This window comes from Anabrus simplex, chromosome 3, assembly GCF_040414725.1.
Source record: "Anabrus simplex isolate iqAnaSimp1 chromosome 3, ASM4041472v1, whole genome shotgun sequence".
Classification (NCBI taxonomy): domain Eukaryota; kingdom Metazoa; phylum Arthropoda; class Insecta; order Orthoptera; family Tettigoniidae; genus Anabrus; species Anabrus simplex.
In genome coordinates, this window is record NC_090267.1 from 331,741,302 (window position 1) to 331,768,002 (window position 26,701).

General features: G+C 37.6%; 1 protein-coding gene across 2 annotated transcripts in view; it reads left to right on the forward strand.

Moving 5' to 3' along the window:
- LOC136866328 (multidrug resistance protein homolog 49) overlaps window positions 1-26,701 on the forward strand; it is a 322,764-nt gene that overhangs the window by 241,083 nt on the left and 54,980 nt on the right. For both annotated transcript variants that reach the window (XM_067143179.2, XM_067143178.2), the window contains exons 14-16: window positions 2,953-3,092; window positions 10,779-10,922; window positions 16,900-17,004. In XM_067143179.2, coding sequence (XP_066999280.2) covers window positions 2,953-3,092; window positions 10,779-10,922; window positions 16,900-17,004 — 389 coding nt within the window. The remainder of the gene's footprint in view (window positions 1-2,952; window positions 3,093-10,778; window positions 10,923-16,899; window positions 17,005-26,701) is intronic.

A 26,701-nucleotide genomic window follows, 5' to 3' on the forward strand; every position in this document is an offset into this window, starting at 1 on the left:
TTTCCAGCTGAGCCAATAAAATACGCCCTCATTTCTACGTCAAATGATTTTGGAGAAATGCTTATTTATTTTCTTTGCAGTCTTTGCAGTTCTTCAGCTTTTTGTTGCCACCAGTTATTCTTGATTTTCCTAATTTGTGCCTGACATTTTCCTTTAAGTTCCAAGAAATGTGATTTCTTCACGTTGGAAATAGGATAGATGAGCTTCCCGTCTGGCTTTGATCAGACATTTCATTTCATTATTTTCATCCAACCAGTCCTGTCCTTTTTTCCTCATAAAACCAAGTGTTTCCTCAGCTGACTCAATAATGACCATGGCCCATTCATGATTTGTACTATAACTGCTGACTGGATGACTAGCCAGTTTGTTTGAGATTGCATTTCTGTAATCTGTAGCTATGGATTTAATTTGAAGTTTAGAAGTATCAAATTTCTTTCGGGGTAGGTTGTGGATGGATCTTCTTGGTTGCTACAGATTGAGATTCTCAACCGGCAAAAAAGGAGCTTATGATCTGTCCAGCAGTCATCGACATTTCTTGCGGTCCTTGTAACAAGGACATTTTTTTAATCACATTGCCTAGTGATGATATAATGTGCCAGTGCTTTGAGCGAGGATGCATCCAAGTGGTCTTGTAGTGATTAGGCAGGCGGAACTGAGTATTAATAATGAAGAGTTCATGTTCAACACATAAACCAAGGAGCAGTAGACCATTGGCATAACAGTTGCCAAGTCCATGTTTTCCCATCACATTGCCCCATAATTGGTGATCTTTACCAACTCTGGCATTGAAATTGCCAAGTAGTAAGAGTTTGTGTCTTGGTGGTACTTTGGTGACGGTAGTGCTCAGCAGGTTTTAGAATTAGTCTTTAGCTTCTACATCAGCATCCAAGATGAGAGGATATGTGGAGATGAGTGTCATAGATTTGGCTCCAGAGAGTGGGATTCGGAGAGTCATAATTCTTTCACAGACAGCGGATTGGAGTTAGCTGATAATCATTCACCAATATGGACTTCACAGCAAATCCCACGCCATGAGTGTGGTGTTCTCCCTCATCTTTTCCCTTCCGAAGGATTGTGTAGCCTGAGCTGAACTCTGTAAGTTTACCTTCGCTGGACAGTCTGGTTTCACTTAAGGCAGCAATATCAATGTTCTTTCGTCCAAGCTCATGGGTGACAAGCGCTGTTCTTCTCTCAGGTCTGTTATTGTCTTTTGTATCAAGTAGGATTCGAACATTCCAGGTTCCTATAATCAAAGTTTTGGTAACCTTTGTGTTTCAACTGCATAAGTGGTGACCTGCTGGGTGCAGTCTCCCAGCCTGCTGAGAGTGTGACTGCCGATATTTAGCCCACATTTTCTAGGCCCTTCCCCATTCAGGGTGGGCAGCAGTGATCCTAAATAGGCCTGCCCAAACACAGATGCAGGACCGAATTCCTGAGTAGTCACGGGGCCTCAGAAAGACGACCATCACACATCTGCTGCCAACGTGCAGGTCAGAACTAGAGGCTTCCAGTTTCACCCGAAAACCTGCCTCCACCATCCTTATCCCATCACTGTTGGACTTCAGTTGAAGAGGGTGACAGCAGGAAAAAGTGCCACAAACGGGATTTTGTTTAAGGTGGACTGCAGCTTGCAAGGAAGTGACCCACACACTATGATCTTGGAACTATACCCTGCGGCACAAATTAAATGAGACGTGCAGGTTCTGGTACTACTACTCCAGTGGACTGCCACAGCCTCAAAATACCTTCATCTGCCTCCACAACCGATGAGAACCACAAAAAGGAGGTTCCTCCGTCTATTTTGCCGTTGGGCCAAAGACACAGATGATGGGCTCCAGTGTCATTTCCTACACTGAGGGGACCATCACCCCACTCAAGGGCCTCATCCACCCAAAGCCGTTGGGCCCTATGGGGGGTTGAGTATCTCATGACACATATTAGATTTCTATTAAGAGATGTTTAGAACTTTGGTGTTTGATGTGTAATAATTAAAGAAGTCTAAAAGATAATTGGTAGTGTGAAAAATACTGCTGAGGAAGAGGACATTAAGGTTCTCAAAACATGTACGGTGTAATAGATGATAACAAATTATTAATTAAATAACTCTAAATATTGACAAGGCTGACTTTAAATATCAAAGGTGTATTTATTGGAGTAGACCCCGTGCAGTCTCTGAGACCTATCCTGGGTACTTGCAGGCCAGAGAATAGAGAAAAGGAGCAATTATATCTAATGTTAAGGCTATGTGCTTCCCTAGACCTTAATGCAAGATGAAGCTAAACTTCAGGATTTTGAAGGGCAGGAGGGTGGATAGGGGTAAATGTTTAAGGACTTTAAATGTGTAAAAATCTTCAAATTTGTTTTGATGGAACCAGGTGTGGACAAGGACAAGAAAACCCAAGCACAGTTCCCATAGGGAACAATAGGGATGATAGGGATGATAGGGATGTAATTGGACCATGGCCTACAAACCCAGAAAATTTCTTCTATATTCACTGAGGAGTCGGCTGTGAAAACTTAAGCTGTTATGTTAACTACTTCTTTCGCCAGTTGTGATTATCATCTTGGAGGAATTGCCTTGCATCAATCACACTAATTCTTTACATTGATTTTAATGATATGCATCGCTCAGCATATACAGTTTCTATAAGTATCCTTGAATACTCAGTCGGTACTCCAGAAACCATGTCATTTCATTTATTTTGGTCCTTGAAAACCTTCCTTAAATATCATTTTGAATAAATCTCATCAGAATGGCAGCCTCTTCTGCAGTTTCTTTTTAGAATTGCGTGGACAGCTTAATGAATTTTTTTTAGTCAAAATAGTTTTCCAGCAGAAAGAATGGAAAAGGCTGCTGGATATGCCACAATCAAAGTATTAGATTAATGTGATAAGAATGATTGTTCCTTTTATTCATAAGATACATGGTCATTTTTTTGGTACTACTTTTAGCCATTGAAGATCAACAACAGCAACTAGAGGAGGATGGTAAGGGAGACTTCCTTATTTCCTCCTTAACACGGTGCATTTCAACCCCAGCAGCACGTAAAGCTAGTCAAGTAACTTCACCACCACCAGCAGCAGAAGAAGAGGTGAGATACATAATATCCAACAATTTAAAAGTTATTTTAGCTTCTATCTACATCAAATTACAAGGAAAATAGAAGTACTTGTACAGTTCTATATTTCTAGCCAACTCTATGGACTATTCTGTACCCTTTTGCTTTACTTAAGAATATTAGGTACTGAGAACAGTTACTGTCTCATGAGTTTCATACTGTGATTTTCTCCCTTGCAATGATATCAGTTACACAGAATGTGTGTGTTTATATTATATATATATACACATACACACACCAGGCTGAGAGACTTCGATGGTAGAGCACTGACCTTCTGAGCCCAAGTTAGTGGGTTCAATCCCTGCTTAGTCTGGTGGTACAGTGAAACTTCATTAAGCTGGATTTTGCTTAATCTGGACAGGCAAAAAAGGGAAAGAGGTAGAATGTAAGATTTTAAATTTGGCGGGAAGTCAACGTAGCTTTGTTATGGCTAAGAATACTGTACGGTATTTGCCCATTGTTGTCGATATGCAGTGCAGTAAGTTTCTATTATAGAGTCTGTAAGTTTTAAGTCATGACAACTCAAAATTGTGCTATTGTCTCATATGCAGCAAGTGAGTTGGCCATGCAGTTAAGGGCACACAGCTGTGAGCTTGCATTCAGGAGATAGCGGGTTCGAACTCCTCTGTCGGCAGCCCTGAAGAGGGTTTTCTGTGGTTTCCCATTTTCACACCAGGCAAATACTAAGACTGTACCTTAATTACGGCTATGGCCAATTTCTTCTACTTCTAGCCTTTCCTATCATATCATCACAGTAAGACCTATCTATGTTGGAGAGACATAAAGCAACTTACAAACTTGCCTCAAATGTGTAGTTCTTCATGCAGTAATGTGTACAGTGTTTTAACACATTATCATTACAGAATGTCACTGAGACACTAAGACAGAAACATAAACACAAGAATCTTTTTATATGTGGAAAATTAGCTGTAATAGAAAACTTATAATGGGTGCATCCATGGCCAATATCTGTGCAAAGTACTGAAGCACAAAACAAACTGTATCTAACATTAGACATAAGTGGAAGCAATGCTAGATTCAGCTTGAGGAATTGTGGTCGCTAATCCATTTTGCCAGTTTGAGACCCACCTAGCTCCCCCTTTAGTCATGTTTTTTCTGTCTGCGTCTCGCAAGAAGTCGCAGCATCTTGTAGCTATGGCATGAGTAACAGATATTACACTCTAAGCTACAAACATTCGTCATGACCATTTGTTTGGTTTCCTCCTAGATGGCGGTACTATTCCTCATACATCATGCCGTAGTGCCCTCTCTTGCCATAGTCATTGGTACTATTGTGCCTGAGTCACTTCTCGTGCTGACTCGCCGGGTAGTGGATGTGTTACAGCATTGTTCACAATAGTTCTATATTCGACTCGAGAGCTTGCCGACATGGTGTTTACTTACAGCATGTGCAGGGCTTACTAGCAACAGACTTTCCACATTGGGAGCAGCTTCGCCACTGGTTTATTCATCAGGCAACCAAGATTCCGAGATTTGTGGCATCCATCCTATTCACAGATGAGGCCACCTTTACGTGGAGTGGTATCTTCAACTTTCATAGCAGTCATCTGTAGGATTGTATGCAGAACCCCCATGGTTTGGTGCCAGCGAATCATATGCAGCGGTTCAGCTGTAATGTGTGGGCCGGGATAATTGGCGACCGTGTTTTGGGATCAGTCTTCCTTCCATGTCGCCTAAAAGACCAGAACTATTGGCGTTTCTTGCAGGTGACTTTGCCGCCCACTGCTAGAAGATGTACCATTGATGATTCACAGGGTTACGTGGCTGCTACATGATGGTGCTCCAGCTCACTTCACCGTTAACCTCTGGACGCATCTCAATTGTGTCTTCTCTGGTCGATGGATTGGATGAGGAGGTCCAATTGCATGGCCTGCTCATTCACCAGATCTCAACCCATGTGATTTCTGGTTATGGGGCCATCACAAAAGTATCATGTATTTAGAGCCCATTCCAGATGAGGAGACACTGGAGCAGCATATTCATGGTGACTTTGAAACTGTTTGGATGCAGCCTGGCCAATATGAATGTGTGAGACCTACATAAAACCAATTAATGAGAGTTTTTCAGGTTTTGAATTGCTGATGGATGATAGGCAACTCGAAGCCTCTAAACAAGCATCGTGTGTAAAACCATCTTGGGGTTCTTCTCAGCTGTAATGAACTGGCAACCTTTGCTTAAAAGTTTATTAATCAACAGAGTTTGTGATGATAACGGCAGGCCCCTTGCCTACTGCTATGCGCAGTCGAATAGGGGAGTTTTCATTATAATGGCAGGCCCCATTATCTACTGCATGGTCACAATCAATTTGGGCAGTTTTCATTACAATGGCAGGCCCCCTTTCCTACATCCAGACAGATTACAGTTGAGGAGTTTTTATTATAATTGCTGGCATCTTCCCTACTGCCAGTCAAAATTGAGTTGTGCTGTTATCATTATAATGAGAGGCCCCGTTTCTTAATGTCAGTCACACCGAGTTGGTGAGTTTCCATTGCAATAGCAGGTCACTATGCCTAATGCCAGTCATATTTTAGATGGGTAAATTTATGTAGAATGGCGGGCACCCTTGCCTACAGCCAAACACAATCAGGTAGGAGAGTTTTAAACAAAATTACATGCTCCTTTGCCTTCTGCAAGTGACAATGACAATGGTAGGCCCTGATTACTAATGCCACTTACACAGGAGTTCGAGAAGTACTCCATTCCTACTGCCAGTCAAAGTCGCTGTGGGGAGTACTGATTACAATAGCAGATATACCCTGCCTTGATCACTACAAATCGACATCAGTGATTATATGTAGATTGACATACAAAAGTATATGCATATTTAAAATATTGCAGACCTTAATTTACAGATTAACTGCTGCTAAATGGTACGTCACATCGACATAAGGATTATACCATAAGATGCCGTATTTAGCGGTCTAAATGGCTGGCCCCATGATATTTTCTTTTATCTCATCTATTCATGGGTCAGATTGAGTTAGAAACATTGAATAGGGTGGAATTTAGGTAAGATTGTCCCACAGTGCACTACTTTTCGGATAATTATGTGACAGCTACGAACATAGCATTTGGCTTACATATGGCTACTGTGTGGGCCAATAATCGTGCTGAATTTGATGATTCTATCTTTCCTATAAGTGATGCAAAGTATAAATTATGCATGTAAAAAGTGCAAAATTTACTTACAGTTGAGAAATAGACAAATCTAACATATAAGGGATAGAGATACGACAAAAAGTCATAGGACCAAAGTTGATCACCCCAAATTGAACTGAGATTGTGCCATCCGTTTTGTGATAGGACTTGCTGATTAGCCACGAAGTACCTTGAAATGAAGGTCTGCACCATCATTAAAATTGCCTCCATATTTCAGTATTCTTCGGAGATGAAAGTGAAAAATTTAAAGATCTTGGAAGTTTTCTGTTGGTTACAGGCTAAAACGTATAATTTTTCCAAATTTCAATTTTCTAGCTCGTTTGGCAGATTGTGCCGCAATCTTGATTTTGGGGTTAAAAATTAGGACTTTCTGGAAACTGAAGCTAAAAAGTATGCAGATTATCATTATTACCCCTTAAACAGATAGCTGTATGAAAACTTCACCAAAATAGTCAATGTACAGACACACGGTCATTACAATTTTATTTATATAGATTACGTGAATCTGTGCTCATGAAGGTGTACTTGTAATAACAAAGTTTTTATTCTAATCAACCTGTTCAATACATTAAAAGTTTTTATTCTAATCAACCTTTTAAAATAACTTTTACATTTGAAAACATGGTGTTGAAATGATAACTGTCTCACCATGTTAACAGCTGAGATTGACTGGCGACATGTTTGCCAGGTAGAACATGTGCACGCTGCTTGCAAGCTCACATACCAGAGAATAAAAATGCCACTTGGACGATCTTAGTTTATATGGGAGATCCTGTATGTGGTATAAATTAAGGCTGCTTTATAGCAAGAAAAAGAAATAAGTTAAAACATAAAAATCCAAACCCTGGTTATGGTACATGAAATATTAGTTGAATATAAAATATTATCAGTGCCTCATCAGTATCACTCAGATGTACAATGCAGCTGGTTATAAAATAAGTAATAGGAAACAATAAAATGTAATGGTAAATTCTTATTTTCAAAAGAATTGACAGTATGTGCAAACTAGTTCACATTATTAGAGAAATATATTCAGGCTATAATGAGGACCTGTGTATACTTCATGGTTTTGATCCGAATTGAATTGTGACCACAATAACAATTAAACTTATGTTGTAATGGTCCACCTTTTCAACACTATATAATGCAATGTTACACTGCATTTCTAATTTAGGAACTAGTTTTGGCCTTGTCTGGCCATCATCAGCCTTAATGCAAAACTGTACAAACACATCCAATAACTAAAACAAATGTACAAACACACACAAATGACAAAAAAAAAAGTATTAAAAATATCTGGGTTGAACTATGTGCACAGCATATAAAATATGACAAAATTAAAATCAGGCTCTAAAATTCCTAGATGCATTGCATCTTGTTAAAATGTTCCATTAGTGCTTGTTGTTAAAATATCATAAAAATGATGAAAAGTTCCTCTATTGGACATTGTCAACGGTTGAATCTAGGGCGGCACACAAAGATATGGTTAAATAACTGGCATGTTCTTAATTTGTAGCTGGTAGACATTTACAATTCAATGCGGTGTCCATGAAATTAACCTGAATAAATGATAAAATTGAGCTGAAGGAGAGAGAGTGCTAATCAAATGGCCCAGGTTATGAGACCTTTCGTTGCGGCATGTGGTGCATGGCCTATTGTTTTGGGCCTCATACTAATTCAATGAAAAGGGAGAGGGCGTGGAAAGGAAAGGGGAGAGAGGGGAAAGGGGGAGATTAAGACAGGGCCGAAGAATGTTGGAAAATAGATAGCTGCTGAGGAAAGGTGCTGTGAATAGTATGAAAAACTGAATTAAGACTTCTTGGTTTGACGTTTCTAAAAGTGGGAATTAGGTCAAATAGGGTATTTGGCTTTACTGAAATGTAATTAAGATTATAAATTGGGTTAAAAGTATAGATCTGCATGTATGAAGCTGCTTTCTATAATGTTAAGGAGGGGTCCTTTGTTGAGGATTTTGAGAATTTCCGTATCTTGTATTATGTTTTTAAATTTGTGATTACAGTCATGCATATGCTGTCTTACAGCTGAAAATTTATTGTACTTCAGGGCATTAACATGTTCAGAGTACCTTATATTTAAGCTCCTCCCAGTCTATCCAACGTAAGAAGAATTATTACAACTGTTGAAAGTAATCCTCTACACTCCTGATTTTGAAAAACTATTGAACTTGTTTATGGATGTCACATTATGTAAGACTTCTACATTCCTATTATTGGTTTTGAAAACTACTTTTTCATCGTGCTTTTTAAAGATATTGGTAACTTTGTAAATTTGTTCATTGAACGTAAAGGTAGAAAGAATTGTTGTTTCGTTTTACTTTTTTCAAGGTGGTTGAGGGGCGATATTTATATTTATTGATTATTCTTTCAATAAAGAAACTGTTGTATCCGTTAGATTTAGCTATATTACGAATAGTGTTCAACATATTTTTGAGGTCTCTTTTTGACATTGGAACATTGAAGGCTCGGTACACCATGCTTGTTTTACGCTGCTCATTTGTTAATTTGAGGATATGAAGAATCTTGATGGATTGTAGTGACTGTTTGGGTAGGTTTTCTGAAAATCTTGTATCTTAAGGAGCCTGGGTGCCTGATAATAGTTAAGTCTAAAAAATTAATTTTCCATCCAATTTTGGATTCAAGTGTGAATTTTTTAAGCGGATCAATGTTATTTAGATTAATGAGAGTGGTAGCAGGATCTGTAATGCTCTCATTCATAATTACTATGGTGTTGTCTACATATCTTGCCCAGAAAAGGATGTTGTGAAAGTTATTAATATCAATTTTGGTGTGTTCCAAAAAATCCAAGTAAATCTCGGTCAAGATACAATAGGCCGGCGATCCCATAGCCAATCCTTCCTGTTGATAAATAACATTATCAAAAGTGAAATAATTGTTGTTCATAACTAATTTAAGCATAGACATGAAATCCTGTATTTCTAATAAACTTAGGCCGCTGTATTTGCTTAAATTGTTTTGAATGATGGGGTATACCTTGAAAATTTGTATGCTGGGATAGATGTTTACAATATCAAATGAATGAAGAGAATGATTGAATTGAATGTTAAACTTTCTTAATTTATTGATGAATTCTTTAGTGTTTGTAATTGATTTTTTAGACAAAAATCGATAGTTCCTTCTTAAAAATCTTTGAATTGTAATGCTTTGGACTCACCGAGCTCGATAGCTGCAGTCACTTAAGTGCGGCCAGTATCCAGTAATCGGGAGATAGAGGGTTCGAGTCCCACTGTCGGCAGCCTTGAAGATGGTTTTCCGTGGTTTCCCATTTTCACACCAGGCAAATGCCGGGACTGTACCATAATTAAGGCCACGGCCGCTTCCTTCCAACTCCTAGGCCTTTCCTGTCCCATCGTCGCCATAAGACCTATCTGTGTCAGTGCGACGTAAAGCAAATAGCAAAAACAAATATATATATATATATAATGGACTCTGTCTACAGGTAATGATTGGGCAAATGGGAACACCTGTTTTGTGTGTCTTGGCGAGGGCTTTGGTGGTGGGTAAACCTGTGTTCATACTAATTAGTTTAGTTTTGTTTTTGATCTGTCAATAAATATGGAATATTCTTGAGAGTCTGCTTAAGCTGATGTTGGAAAATGGCATGGAACTCGGAGAAGTAATGGAATGTAGCCTTTTGCTGTGAAAAGAAAACTAAGAGAGTTATTTCCCTTGGATTACAACATTTACTTTTTCTCTTTTTTAAAAAGAGAAAAAGTCAGAGACTCAGAATTTGAAGGACTTTTAGACACATAGTACAAGGAAAATTACATGTTATGAGATATACCTGCAGATATGCACAGTGCGCTAAAAGAAGTTTGTCACGAAAGGTCTCATATAACCTGTGCCATTTGATTAGCACTCTCTCTCCTTCAGCTCATTAATTTTGTCTATCATTTCTTCAGGTTAACTTCATGGACACCACACTGAATTGCGAATGTTTACCAGCTAAAAATTAAGAATGTACCGGTTATTTAACCATATCTTCATGTGCCGTCCTTGATTCAACCATTGACAATGTCCGACAGAGGAACTTTTCAGCATTTTCATGATATTTTAACAAGAAGTACTGATGGAACATTTTAACATGATGCAACACATCTATGAATTTTAGAGCCCAATTTTAATTTCATCATATTTTACATGTTGTGCACATAGTTCATCCAGATGTTTTTAACACTTTTTTATGTCATTTTTATGTGTTAGCACATTTGTTTTAGTTATTGGATGTGTTTGTACAGTTTTACATTAAGGCTGAAGATGGCCAGTCAAGGCTGAAACTAGTCCCTAGATTAGAAATGTAATGTAAACATTGCATAATATAGTATTGAAAAGGTGGACCATTATGACATAAGTTTAATTATTATTTCTTTCTCCAGTCAGTGAAAATATTTAGTACTGTACCTAGACTGTCATATTCTAGTCACTTTACCATAATTTACAGGAAGAGAATTATGACGCTCCATTTGGTCGCATCATGGGGCTCAACAAGCCAGAGTGGGCTCACAACCTTGTTGGTTGCATTGCTGCTGCTGTAGTTGGTGCCACTCTTCCATTCTTTGCAGTGCTCTTTGGAGAAGTCTATGGGGTGAGTTGTGTTCTGTTATCATCCTCTTTAGTGGCTGATCTTGTTTGTTATTGTAACCATTATTGGCTGATTACACAAAATAATAATAATAATAATAATAATAATAATAATAATAATAATAATAATGAGTGAAATCTTAACTTTAGTAAAAAAAAACCTTAGATTCAACAAAAGCATTGCAGCACAAAGTGTAAACAAACAGATTAGGAAACATAACTACAGAATGGATGTGGAAAGTGGCATGGAACTCTAAGAAGTAATAGAAGGTAGCCTTTTGCTGTGAAAAGAAATTTTTTTTTATTTTTTTAAATTTTTTTTTAAGAGAGACAAAATCAGACTCTGTATTTGAAGGACCTTCAGACACATAGTACATGGAAATTACATGTTATGGGATATACCTGCAGACATGCGCTGTGTGCTAAAAAAAATTTTTGTCACCAAATTCAAACCTATCGAAAATCCTGATGCGACAATACATTTTGATTTAAGTAAGTCTACAAAAACCAAACACAGAGGTACAGCAAACTTGCATCATTATCTAAAACACTTCAGATAATGTGCATAGATTTTCCATACGTATGAAAGGTGACACAGAAATACCAGGAGGCAAACCTGAGGGATAATTATAACATACAGTAATACAAAGGTTAAGAAAAAGGATATTGCATCCAACAAATAGTATATAATCTTAGCTGAGAAGCTAAGTCATTTTGACAAACGTACCAGTAAACGTGAAATTTGAGGGGTAAAGTTCTGTATAAGGAAAAAAAAAAAGAGGGTAAATTATCACATTTGAATGAAGTTAAAAACCAAAATACAGGAAGAAACAGTTTTTTCCCTGAGACCGGGTTTTCCATGAGGGGACCGAATGACAAGCACGCTTGCTCACTAAGATGGTCAGATGATCAAAGACAATGATGCTACCTTGTTGACCGAGCTCGATAGCTGCAGTCGCTTAAGTGCGGCCAGTATCCAGTATTCAGGAGATAGTAGGTTCGAACCCCACTGTCGGCAGCCCTGAAAATGGTTTTCCGTGGTTTCCCATTTTCACGGGCTGTACCTTAATTAAGGCCACGGCCGCTTCCTTCCCACTCCTAGCCCTTCCCTGTCCTATCATCGCCATAAGACCTATCTGTGTCGGTGCGACGTAAAGCAACTACCGCTACCTTGTTGCCACCGAAGAAGAAGGGTAAGATCTAGAAACAGGAAATGGTGCAACCACCAAAGGGAACCAATCGGAATGCAGAATTCACCTTTGACTTTCACATTCACCAATTACATTTACTTTTATTTTCTCCAGTCAGAAGTCTCTTCTTTCTTTCTAACACAGTGATCATAAATGTTGGAGAAAAGTTTTCATTTATGCAACAGGAAACGTGCTTCCAGAACAGGCTGTTTCACAAATTTTGAAACAAAACGAAAATACTGAAATACACAGATAAAATTATCGTTTTTGATACTTACCATAAATAAGAGCTTTAAAACAGACAATTTAAAATAATCTGGATAGGTCCAGGTTTATGAGATCGAAATAATTCTTTCAAGTACAAACTTTCAGTCCAAACAGAATAAAATCTTATACAAAAAAAGATGTTAATACAATAAAATTAGAAATTTTCAAATCAATTCCCACTGCTGTCTTTATACTGCCACACTTATTATTAAAAAAAATGAAATAATAAAAAGTGTGGGGGGTCTCTTTAAATCAGGATATGTAGAAGTCGGAGTTGATGAAGGATTTTTAATGAATGTTAAGTATCATGCTATGTATATCACAAAGTTTCAGTCAGTAGGACATGTAAATAATCAGACTCTCTGAAGAGGCCAATGGCTTCAGGCAGAAGAGCCCCTTTTGCAGGGTGCTGCTTCCCAGTGGAGTAAGTGCCAATGAAATCCAGCAGGCAACATCTGCTCTCCAGGTTAGGGTTGTCTGCAAGAAGTGTCTGCTCTCCAGTTTAGGGGTGGCCTCACTGGAACCTGGTAGTTAGGTATAACATGCCTTTGGCTGTGGCAAGCCAACTGTAAATAATAGCCTGCAGTATATGAAGAATCAAAGTGGCTAAGAGCTAAGGAGACCCCAGAAGGGATGCATCTGCTGTGTCCAGAGAGGTGTGAGAAGTGGATGGAAGTTAATGATCTACTGCCCAACCTAGAAGCTCCCTGGATAAGAGTGACAAGAATAAAAACGACTAAACTGTTTTAATTTTTTAAGGGGAGACTTAACTGAATTTTCTGTAATTTTAGTCATATCTACACAAAATGTTAGTTGTTGATTACTATGGCTCCAGTTAACAAAGATTTGAAATTTTTCCTAAATGGAATAAGTAATTCCAGAATTAAAGCATTTTTTTAAATGGTCTATTTTTAAAATGTCCCATGTGCAACAACTTTTGTTTTTGAAACTGTGTTCAATAGGTAGCCGGCCCTGTGGTGTAGGGGTAGCGTGCCTGCCTCTTACCCGGAGGCCCCGGGTTCAATTCCCAGCCAGGTCAGGGATTTTTACCTGGACCTGAGGGCTGGTTCAAGGTCCACTCAGCCTACGTGATTAGAATTGAGGAGCTATCTGACGATGAGATAGCGGCCCTGGTCTAGAAAGCCAAGAATAACTGCCGAGAGGATTGGTCATGCTGACCACATGACACCTCGTAATCTGCAGCCCTTCGGGCTGAGCAGCGGTCGCTTGGTAGGCCAAGGCCCTTCAAGGGCTGTATAGTGCCATGGGGTTTGGTTTGTTTTGGTTTTGGTTTTGGTTTGGTTTGGTTTGGTTTGGTTTGGTTAGAGAACTTCAAGGAATAATATGAAGTATTACTTCTGGTGTCAGTGCATTTCTTATATTTTTAACAACATTTGTACTAAATATATGGCATTCTATAAAAATCAGCACAGAGAAAAGTAAGACCTTGGTGATATCAAGAGCATAAAGACAAAGAAAAGGCACTGTGAAAAATTGGTGGCCAAAGCCTTGTAATTGTGGACAGTTTCAAATACCTAGGGAGTGAATTCATGCAGAATACAAGGCTGGACATGGAGAATACCAAGAGGGTACAACAGGGCAATGCATTCCACCAGAGAGTAACAAACCTTGTGCGGAATAAAGAAGTACCAAGGAAGTATAAAGAGATAATGTACAAAATGTATTATGCACACATATGGTTAAGTGTAAGAGAGGGCTGTGAGCCATAACTTCACCACATACAAAGGCATAAAATAAATAAATAAATAAATAAATAAATAAATAAATAAATAAATAAATAAATAAATAAAGACTTATGTGTGGCTTTTAGCAATTTTGAATTGGCGATAAAATGCAAAATTATATGATTTATGTGAAATTATACAATTTATATGAAACAGATGCAAATTTCTTGGTTTTGTATGAAATAAACACATATCTTTTTTAAAAATGATGCATTTTTCTTAAAAATAAGATATATGTTATTTATTTCAGGGGAAAGAATCATTACGGTGCCTTAAATCTTTCAATGTATGGAATATCTTTGAATGGCCAAAGAGCAGTACAAAGAACAACCAACCAAACAGCTTAATACACTTTCAAGCACATGCGTTCATTCACTTTATGTTGACCCTTGATCATAGTCGGTTATTCTTGACATAGCCTAGGTGCTGAGTAGTAGTTCTGTTTTAAAGTATAGTAGCAATTTATTGTCTGATAGCTACGGGTAGAAGCAAAGTAGCGATCAAACAGCGTGCAGAGAGTTACAAATCGGAACATTTTTACAATAGGTAAGTGATACAGATATATTGATGTGTCGACTTTGCAATCAAACACTTGAATGAAAGAAAAAGGATTTTTTTGGATAAACACTGCAAGAGCAGGAACCATGTGCTACTCAAGGAGCGTTTTTTTTTTTTCCCCCAACCAGCACGTGAACATCGTGGCATCAAGTGGTCAAGCGGTCTCGAATTGGCACATTGTACTTCAATCACCAAGCTAGGTAAATGCAGTCGCTTAAGTGCGGCCAGTATCCATAGTGGGTTCAAACCCCACTGTTGGCAACCCTGAAGATGGTTTTCCATCATTTTGCAATGTAAAACAACTTGTAAAAAAAAAAAAAAGTACTTCAATCATCATTGAAATTCCTCTTCCTTGTAGGTCTGTTGCACTGTGATAAATGAATACGTTCAGAATAGTATTTTTCACTTTGAAATTGTGTTTGTAAATTTGTAAATATGCATAATCGTGTGTGTGTTAATACTACTTGCAGTCTTATATTAATGTTTGACTTATTTTCCATAGTGTGTTCAAAACTGCATGACGAGTCATGTGTGATTAAACAGTATGATTTTACTCCCAACAGTTGTGTGTGCAATTTTGCAAATAATGCCTTTTAACCATTTTGATACAAAATACTGATTTGAGAAGTGTAGATGCTGCAAAATGCTAAATTTGAAAATCAAAATGCTAAATCTCTGATTCTTAAATGCTGTGAACCACAGACTCTACTTATGTGGCTGAGGCCTGGACAATGACAAGTAGGTAAGAGAATTGAATTCAAGCAAGCAAGTATAATAGGGAAGACAGAGTGAGAAATAAAGATGTTAGAAAGGAAGTTGTATTAGAAAACCTGAATTAGAGAATTGACACAGAGCTCGATAGCTGCAGTCGCTTAAGTGCGGCCAGTATCCAGTATTCGGGAGATAGTAGGTTCGAACCCCATTGTTGGCAGCCCTGAAAAATTGATTTTCATAGTTTCCCATTTTCACACCAGGCAAATGCTGGGGGTGTACCTTAATTAAGGCCACAGCCGCTTCCTTCACACTCCTAGCCCTTCCCTGTCCCATCATCGCCACAAGACCTATCTGTGTCGGTGCGACGTAAAGCAACTAGCAAAAAAAAAAGAGAGAGAGAGAATTGATAAGAATAAACTAAGATGGTTTTGACATGTAAAGAGCATGGAGGAGGAAAGAATACCAAAACAGATGATTAAGATGAAGTTTTTGGGAAAGAGAGCGAGAGGATCGATTCCATAAAGGGGAGTGCAAGAAAACCTGGACTTGGGGCAAAATGATAAGACAAATTTTGGAAGAAGAAAGGAAGGTGAAGAAGTGCCATAAATGCCCCCATCCAGCAGGAGCTGGATAAGGGGAAAGGAGGAGAAGGATGATGATGTGGCATTGTACTTGTATAATCATTTCGTAATAATTTAACATAAAATGTATAATATTTTCTCTTTTCAATTTCCTTTTTTTAATTGCATTTTTGTACATTTCTTGTTTTCCCTTGTGATGTATATGTAAATGTTCCAGCATAGCTCTCAAGTGAACTTGGTACACATAAGTCTGACTTACTATCTGGAAAAAATACTGTGGGTGTATGACATCCCTTTTTTTAAGTCCAAATTCAACCTCCATCGGCATGGGGGTTCAGAAGGGGTGAAGAAGAAAATGTCCAGAATGACTGAGATTCCATAGTTTTTGGAGTCCCTAGGCTGATCAGTGACAGTTTGATCATGTACATCATATCAATAGTGCAACGTAAAAATACATGCAGTTATAACTTTCATTATTTGTTTGAAAAGATCAGCTATTTTCCAGACAACGTGGGGTGCTGCAAGGAAATAGTTTAATGTGAAACTAAATTAAAACTTAAAATATTTCTAAATCTATGAAGGTGTTCACAATCTATCAATCAACATCACAATAACAAAATCTACAAAAAATCACTTCAAAAAGGTAAAACAAATTCTAAAAGTAAACAAAAAAAATACCCGAGCAGAGCCAGGTACTACAGCTAGTGTGTTTGTAATTATAGTAGTTGTACTTTCATCACACTGAACATAATTGTTCATTTAGTTTAAAAAGATAATTTTAACACACAAAGAATGAATCTTTTCCAGCAACAAGCAGGAACTAGATTTAAAATAATATATACCATAGTTAAAACAGTCCTTCTGGAGTAAACTGAAAGAAGAGCTGTATTTAAAGTCAATGAGTTTATATAAATTCCTTGTTCTAGGTTCTCTCTTTACAAGATCCTGATCAAATTCGCCAGAAGACAAGTGTTTACTCTATCCTTTTCCTTGTGGTTGGAATAATGACTGGTCTTGGGACTTTCTTGCAGGTAAGACTTTTCTCTCATGTTCATTGTTCATACAAATTTCAATCCTCCAGTCCCATCTGAATTTGCTCCAGGACATAATGAATTCCTCAATGATAATGGTTTTGGTAACACTTTTACAAGTTCATAAACTTGTTTGACCCTGCTTACATCTAAACAACAGATAAAAGAAATATTGTTCCAATGAACTGATTAGGAGGGTGATCATTTCAATTCCATAATAGAGGTGGCAATCAGGGGTTTATCTCCCTGTCATACAGAACAATTTTGACCAACTGGACGCCAGTGAGATCCGAACCCACAAAATTCTAATTCCTCATAGATGTTCTACAAGGATCCTATCTATGTCTCCTTCTGGTGTATACTCGCACATTTGTTTGCTCTCTATCCATTACTTTTTTTTTTTAATAATAAGAAGTAATTGTGCACAAATGTGCATTACATTTTAGAGTAATCCAATAAGGAAACTGTTCTTTTACTGCATTCACTAAAATGGTATCGATCACATCGTTTGTTACAAAACACGCACACGCACTGCACAGATGGGTCATGAAAACCAGGTCGTATGCACAGTTTATGATGGAAACCATGTATGGCCATTCTGTTCAGAGCACTCCTCAGTTCGTTGTTTGGCCCAGTCCAGCTTTGATTAATCATTGCGTCTGTCCTGTAGAATTCCAAGTCAATTTCGGCTCGTTTTCTTAGTCTAATATGAAGTAGGCCTAGTTCCTGTTCTTGTCGTGTGGAGGGTAATTGTAGTCTCATTCTTATGTCTTCCATAAGGAAGGTTTCTCTGGCTAGCTCATAAGCAAGTCTTGATGGTGACATTTATGAAATACCTAAAATTCTTTTCAAGAATCTAGCCTTGACATTCTCAATAACTCTAAGGTCAGATAGAGTTATATGTTCCCAAATTAGCTCCAAACCATATGTCAGGGCAGGTAGAACCTTTGCATAGAACAGTGTCATAGCTGTGTTTAGAGACAGTTTAGTGGGTTCCTTCATATCATACATATTTCTGATGGCTGCCAATGACCTTTCTCTTACATGAATTCTAAAAGAAGTAGAAGAGGGCTGGAGCGTAATCCCCAAGTATTTGAATGAATTCACAACTTCCACGGCTGTTTCACTGCTTGTTATCCTGTCATTTGCTACTATTCTCCCTCCTTTCTGGAAAACCATTTGGACTATTTTCTTTCTATTGATTATGAGACTGTTCATGTCGGCATACTCATCGAGCTTATCCATTACAGCTTGTAGGTCATCTCTGTTGTCCGATCCTATTGCTATGACATCTGCATACTGGTACCTCACAACTGATGTGTTGTGGATGATATTTGTAATATCTGCTAAGGCTATGTTAAATAGTATCGGACTAAGGGGCTCCCCTTGCAGTACCCCGTTGCTTTGTATAATGGCTGCTGAGGATGCTTTGCCATCTTGTATCGTGACCCTGTTATAAGCAAGTATGTTATTTATGGCTATGGTTAATGGGTTGTCTGCTCCAATCATATTTGCTAGTTTTCTAATTAGTATTTCTCTGTTTAAGAGGTCAAAAGCCTTCTTAAAGTCCACAAAGATTACATAAAATTTCCCCTGTGACCACCTCATTGATTCACGTATATTGTCCAAGAGATTCTTGACTCACACCAAGCAAATGCTGGGGCTGTACCTTAATTAAGGCCACGGCCGCTTCCTTCCAACTCATAGGCCTTTCCTATCCCATCGTCGTCATAAGACCTATCTGTGTCGGGGCGACGTAAAGCCCCTAGCAAAAAAAAAATTCTTGACTGCATGTAATGTCCCTCTTCCTTTCATGGAACCAAATTGCAGTTCGGGGATCATAGTTCCTATTTCTGCAATTAGTCTGTTCTCTAGGATCTTGACATAGGTCTTATAAATGTTGTTTTCGAGGGCAATACCTCTATACGAATCAGGGTCATCCCTGTCTCCTTTACCTTTGAAGAGCATTTTGATATGCGACTGCCTCCAACCTTCGGGTATTTTCCCTGTCGTCAAACACGCTTTGAACAGAGTGATCCATGTATGAAGCAGAATGTCACAGGTATCTTTCAGATTTTCATTGAAAACTCCATCTGGGCCAACTGCCTTCTTATTTTTCATGGACTGGATAGCAGTTTTGACTTCCTCCTGATCTATAGGTCTTGTTGTACAATGTAGATTTTCTTGAAGTGGGAGAGCTATGTCAATATTTTGCTGATTAAGGATCTCCAAGAAATATTTCTCCCATGTAGTTATTGCGAATTTGGGGGAAGGGCACGTAGCTCGTTGTTTGAGAGCAATCTAAGGGTCTTTCATAGCATCTTGAGCTTGCAGTTTAGCTTTTTTTCTAGGTAGTGTGCCTTCTTTTGTTTGAGTAGATCCTTATATGTTTTCCTTTTCACTGCATACTCAGCATATGTGGATTCCCCACCTGTTTTCCGTGCCTTGTGTAAAAGGTCCAAAGTATCTTGTCTGGCCATGTAGCACTCCTTGTCGAATCATGGCTTGACGATCCTCGGAGTCTTCTTAATTTATGCTTTCTTTATGAGGTCCAGAACACTATCTAGAGCAGTGTCAATCATTCCTTCATTTATCATCTGCGGTACTCTTTTGAAGTCTTCTTTTCCATCCTCTATGATAGGCATACACACTTTCCTTGTAATGCATAGATTAGGACTCTTCTTGGTTACTGGATTTTGATTTCCTAGCTCAACTTTAATAGCGACAGGTATGTGCTTCCTAAGAACTGCTGTCGGATGTGAGGCCATAACCTCTCGATCAAGAATTGTTAGGCAATGTCCTTTGACAAAAAAAAAAGATCAACAGTACTTTTACCATTTGGAGCCATGTAGGTTACTTCTTCTGCCTTATTTACCAGTTTATAGCCTTCATCTTGTAGGTAATCGAGAATAATGTTAGTTTTATGATCAGGTTTGTCTAAACGACAGTTAATGTCGCCCCCCAGAATCACATTTCTGTCATCTTTTACCGCTGTTATTGCTTTAACTATATGTTCCATTGCATCGTCTGCTGCTCTAGCTGGGCTAATGTAGATACTGATGATAGTTATTTTGTCCGTCTCAATTATTAGCATATTTTCGTCTTCATGGACTTCCCTTGGTGTGCCAATGCCTTCTCCATACAATATACTAACTCCTCCTTCGGGCCTTCCTCGCTCCTTTGGTGTGGCTAGAACATGTCTGCTGTAAAACTGTGGAAAACTTATGTGTTCCAGTAGAAAAGTCTCAGTAAGGATGACTATATCAAACTGTTGCCAGAAATTATCAGGAAGGGAAGAACAAAGAGATTTTAAACCTTCCACATTCCAAAGAACAATGTCCAAATTTAGTGCCTTAGTCTTGTCGTGTGATCTTATTTTAGACTTACAACTGTACACCGGCTCTTCCTCTTGAGAGACGAAAAGGCCGAACTAAGATTCCCTGAGGCCAGAAGTTTTCGTCCTGTAATGAATCAAGGTATCTCAAGTCCACTCCTATTTTGAATACCTTGTTTGAACCTTTTGTTTGTAATGACTCGCATTCGATATCTCCAAGGATACCATTTGTTCGGAGGAAGTTTATTATAGATTCAGACTCTGTTTCTTTGTGGAGCCTCCCCATATACATCCACGCTTTCTTGGAAGCTGCTTGTAGCTGCTCTATATTTGGTTTAGTTCCGATTATTGTGTCCCCTTTTGCATGCCCGTTTCTATTCCGTAATGTTGCTGGTCTTCTTCTTTGATAGGTAATCCATGGTCCAGTATTGCCCTGATTGGCATCATCGTTTGTTTTTTCAGCCATATTAGTATTTTCTGTCATATTTTCGTTACAGTTCTCAAGGGAATTCTTATTACATTCTTCCTGAGTACCTTGTTTATGATTATGAGAGTGGTCTTCGATTATCGTGTTATCACCTAGTACCTGTAATTGTGGCTTCCCATGCATTATAGTGCTTGGTACTTGGAAAATGGGAGATTTGGTTTGTTGGTCCATGCTGCTTTGTGAGAGTTGTTTCATCTTGACTGCAGAATTGTAGTTGATCCTGATTGTGTGCAGAATTTTCATCTATTTTTGAAGTTGCAGTATTTCATATTTCTTTCTGTTTTCTCTTGTTCGGCAGTGAGGGCCAACTCGCACTTCCAGTGTTTTTGAGATGGTCTGCTAGAGTTTCAGATTGTTTCACTTGTACCTCAAATATTTGTGCTAGTTTCGTTAGTAATGTCTTACTTAGGGCATCAATAGAAGATTTAACATCTGCTATTTCACCTTTAATTTCCGATTTGTTTGGAATCATGTCCGGTCTCTGAGTCAGGCTCTCAATTTTGTCCCCTGCCACTTGCTTTTTGTTAGTTATCTCATGCTTACACTTTTCACACATCCATAGTAATTTGCAGTTTTTACATTTCAACATTTCAAATTGCACTCCTTTGATCCATCTTTCACAAATCACACTGTATAGATATATCTTCCTCTCTTACTCTTTTGTTGAAAGTTCCACAAGTTACCACTTCAGTGCTGCACCCTGATGTGGCCATCACTTTCGTACTATCTAAGCTATAACTTCTTTGAATGCAAAATTTTGGTTCCTTGTTTTCACTCGTATGCAGAAATTTGTTACACGATTATCCTGACCGTACACATAAATTAGCTCAAGGATAACACTTGTAGCACTTGTTGTATAGATTCTGATGTAATTGATCTTATACAATACCTGAAACTTCACTTAAATTCACTATTATTCAATACAATTTACGACCATCCAATTAGCGTATCGATATCGTTTTTTTTTTTTTTTTTTGTACATAGTTTATGCCTCCATTGGAGCACTTTAATCAGTCATATGCATTAAAGTCTAATAGTACAGTATTAAATAGAGCCAGCTTTTCAGCTTCTTATTCCACTCCCGAAACTACTTCATCCTGTCAGACCTGGCTGCCCTTTGGTTGTCAGTAATGTTGTACTTCCTTCGTTCAAATGTTATGAGTTTGAATCGTAAGTGTTTATTCTTTAGACTCCTCTTCCCTTCTCTGCCTTCAGTTTGGAGCATTGATAAACTTAATACTTCTAAATCATTCATGATCTCTGTGAACCAAGTGTTCTTTGTTTTATTTTTCCAGAAGTAACTGAATAAATGCTTCGGGTATCTGGCAGTCTGAATATATAACAAAAAATAGGCAATTCTCCTTTTCCGCATTGTTTCTATTATTGATTCGCTTTCATGATATACCACTTCATCTATCTATACATATAAAATAAGAGTTTTGTCTGTACATTGCTCAGAATTTTAAAAGAATGGTATTTCTGTATTGATCATGTCCACAATAACAAGGAAATGCACTTTTTACTTTTCCGTAATTTCTGTATGTATGTATGTATGTATGTATGTATGTATGTATGTATGTATGTATGTACACGCATCATGAGAAAACGGCTGAAGAGAATTTGATGATAATTGGTTTGTAAAGTCGGAAAATGAGCCACTACAATCTAGGCTATAAATAATTTTATGAGTGCAACGGTAGTTTAGGGGAAGGCCTAAAATATAATTCTCAAATATTTGTTATTAGTGGTCCTGTCGATAAATGCTGAATAACTAAAGTTACATAGAATAAAATTTCTGATCATTTAAGTCTTTCACATTTTTACCATACTGGCTATGATAACAGAGATATTACTGAATTTGTATTTTTGTTGCTAAGTCCATTTCAATGCCAAGCCACGAGAAAATGGGTGAGCAGAATTTAGTGAAAATCGGTATATAGAGTCGGGGAATAATAAACTGCAATATAAGCTATAAACGTTATTCACCCTGGATGAAATGGTAGTTTAGGGGAAGGTGCCTAAAATTTAATTCTTAAATACTGATGTTATTGGTCCTATCGAAAAGTACTAAAACAGAATTTATAGAGAATACAATTGCTGATCATTTATGTTTTATACAGTTTTACCATACCGACTATGATAAGTGTGGTATTTCAGAGTTGGAAGAAAACTAAGTGTAAAGGCCTATAATATCCAACGCTCATAAAATTGATCAACAATAACATTACACTGACCATTGTTTGTTACGATGTTCTTTGTCTCTTATGCTGTCCCTCATCTCCGATAGATGGAATTACTGCTGCGTACCGAGTATAACAGCCTGCCTAAATATTGGCGGGAAATAGTAGGGGAGTTAGATAACTTCCTTCTCTAGCATACCATTCCTCTGGTTCATATGTTGTCTGATACTGCTGGTACATAACACGCTGGTTCTTCGTAGCATTCCAGTTATTCGATCACTACTCTTATGTCCTGATAGGATTTATGAGTGTGCACAATTAATGGAATAATGGCAGAGGCTCACTTATGACCTGGTCTAGAATTACAGTTTCGGATATTTCCAAATTATAGCACCACAGTTCTCTAAACTCAAAATTAGCCCTGAAATGAGATGTTTCTTAAGAAATCTTCTTCCTCTTCACTTTTATTAAATTCTACATTAATTTTATTCCAGATTAGCAGTGAAGAAGGCGGGGGGGGGGGGCAGTTTCTCCTCTTTCTTGGAGGAAAAATTTGCCTCCAAGTCAGATAGATTTTCCCCCACCAGTGTAGTGATTTGAGATTTTCCAACTCATCGGGTGCTCCTAGGAAACAGAGAGTAAAAGGGCATAGTTTTTGCCCTGGGACTCTCCACTCTTTGCCCTCCCCTCCTCCCCACCGTCTTCCCCCCAAAAATAAAAACTGCTCAGGGCTGTCCACCTCTGGAACTTTGGACTGTTAGATCGGCAGCGTATTACTGTTCATTGAAAGTGAGAAAATGTGCTTTTTTTTATTTGATCGAGTATTTCATATGAGTCGTCCAGTTGTAAAACCTGTTCTGCCCATTTTTTTCTCAAAATCAGCTCATCAAAATACACAATCCAGTAATGTAATATGTCCATTTAATCCATACGTTTAAAGGAGACAAATAACTGGGACTGCTGCAGAAGTCGTTTGTGTGTTATGCAACAAAGCTCACTATGTCCCAGGACCCTGTAAGAGGAACATACTTACACGAACAAAATCAGACAACTGTTTGATAAGAGGTGAAGTAAACTATAACAGAGATTGTGGTGAAGCTAAAAGCATATTGAAACTTGGGAAACCCTTTTCTGCTATTGTGCCAGTACCAGTGGAGGAAGGGGTTCCTCTTAAGAAAGAAAATCTCAACGACCTGAACACATTGCTTACCAAACATTACAAGAAATAGTGGATAAGGAACGAAGACCTCACGTTCTACAAGACACTGTTCGACCAGTGGCAAACTTTAAACATTGAAATGCCAGATGTGGGAGATTTTGTTGAGGACAATAAGGGATTGTTAATATAACTGAACGAAATGTTAAACAACTTATAAAGCATTTAAAATGAATGATGATTTCTTGATGTAATCATAAAATCAAAGAGTGGGGATTACATATCAAAACATATCCTAATCTTAAAATTATTTCCATTCATGCTATTTTCATAGTGTAATAGTTTCAAATGTAGCTAATAAAACATGTTCTTCATAAATATGCACACTCTATTCCATATTCTGCTGTAAAACTCGTTATGTCCAAACGTATTTTGCAAATAACATTAGTTTTATAAGTTATCTTTTGTGGAGATTTTGCGGTGTGACGAAGATGAAAGCTTACTGTTTAATTACAAAAATTCAACCTCCTATCTTTGTTGCATAACAAATGACAGTTTTTTGCGCTGCCTGAAAAATTTGTTTGCACATAACGGGTTTTGCAACTGGATGACTCATATGATAGCATTGCTGTTAATTGCAACATTCCTACTGGTGTCATTGTAATGACCAATGTTGATTTCAGTTGGGAAAACCACTTGTGCAGTCTTTCTGAGGATGTAAAATGGCAGGTGGAGAGTGCCATTGTAATGAAAATTCCCCAACTTGATTGTGACTGATGGTAGGCAAGAGGGCCTACCATTACAATGAAAATTCTCTAACCCAGTCTTTACATAAGAAAACACATTTGGTGACTTCCCCGTCACGTTTCTAGGGTTATGTTAAGAGCTATGCACTTCATATTATTACAGTCTTAATCACAATGTGTACACAACCTAACCTAGAATTCTGTATACAATGTAGAATTCTGTAGCGAAGCACGGGTACATCAGCTAGTCTATATATATAAAATAACTTGTCCTGACTGACTGACTGATTCATCATCGCAGAGCCAAAACTACTGGACGTAAAGAAATGAAATTTTGGGGATATATTCATATTATGATGTAGGTGCTCGCTAAGAGAGGATTTTTGGATATTCCTTCGCTAAGGGGGTGAAAAGGGGGGTGAAATTTTAAAATGAGTGTATCTATATCTCAAAACTTTAAAAGTTTACAGATGTAAAAATTGGTATTTAGAATCTTCTTTAAAAATAAGGAAACACGTGTTTTTTTGTTTTCAGAAAATACCAATAGGAGGGGTGAAAAAGGGTGAAAAATGGGGGGAAATGGGTTGAATGCCTTTAATCAGGATACCAGTACTTATATCTCAGAAACTGAAGATATTACAGACCTGAGAATTGGTGCTTTTGATCTCTTTTAAAAATAAAGAAACACGTATTTTTTGTTGCTGGAAAATCCAATTAATACGAGGGTGAAAAGGGGGTGAATTTTTAAAATGAGTGAATCTATATCACCAAAATTTTTAAGTTTGCAGATGTAAAAAATGGTATTTAGAATCTTCATTAAAAATAAAGAAACATGTATTTTTTTGTTTTCGGAAAATCGCAATAGGAGAGGTGAAAAGGGGTGAAGAAAGGGTTGAATGCCTTTAATGAGGCTACTTATGTTTCAGAAACTGAAGATATTACAGACCTGAAAATTGGCGTTTGGGATCTCCTTCAAAAATAAAGAAACACGTATTTTTTGTTTCTGGAAAATCCAATTAACGGGGGGTGAAAAGGGGGTAATATTTTAAAATGAGTGTATCTATATCTCAAAACTTTTAAGGGTTATAGATGTGAAAATTGGTATTTAGAATCTCCTTTAAAAACAAAGAAACACGTATATTTTGTTTTCGGAAAATCCCAATAGGAAGGAAGGGTGGAAAAGGTTGAAGAATGGGTCGAATGCCTTTAATGAGTCTACTTATATTTCAGAACCTGAAGATATTACAGACCTGAAAATTGGTATTTGGGCTCTCCTTTAAAAATAAAGAAACACGTATTTTTTTGTTTTTGGAAACTCCAATTAATGGGGGGTGAAAAGGGGGTGATTTTTTAAAATGAGTGTATCTATATCTCAAAACTGTTAAAGTTTATAGATGTAAAAATTGGTATTTAGAATCTCCTTTAAAAATAAAGGAACACGTATTCTTTTGTTTTCGGAAAATCCCAATAGGAAGGGTGTAAAAGGGTGAATAATTGGTTGAATGCCTTTAATGAGGCTACTTATATTTCAGAACCTGAAGATATTACAGACCTGAAAATTGGTATTTGGGGTCTACTTTAAAAGTAAAGAAACACGTATTTTTTCGTTTTTGGAAAATCCACTATTGGTGGGTGAAAAGGGGGCGTGAAGTTTTTAAAATTAGTGTGTCTACATCTTAAAACTTTAAATTTACAGATGTAAAAATTGGTAGTTAGAATCTCCTTTAAAAATAAAGGAACACGTATTCTTTTGTTTTCGGAAAATCCCAATAGGAGGGGTGTAAAAGGGTGAAA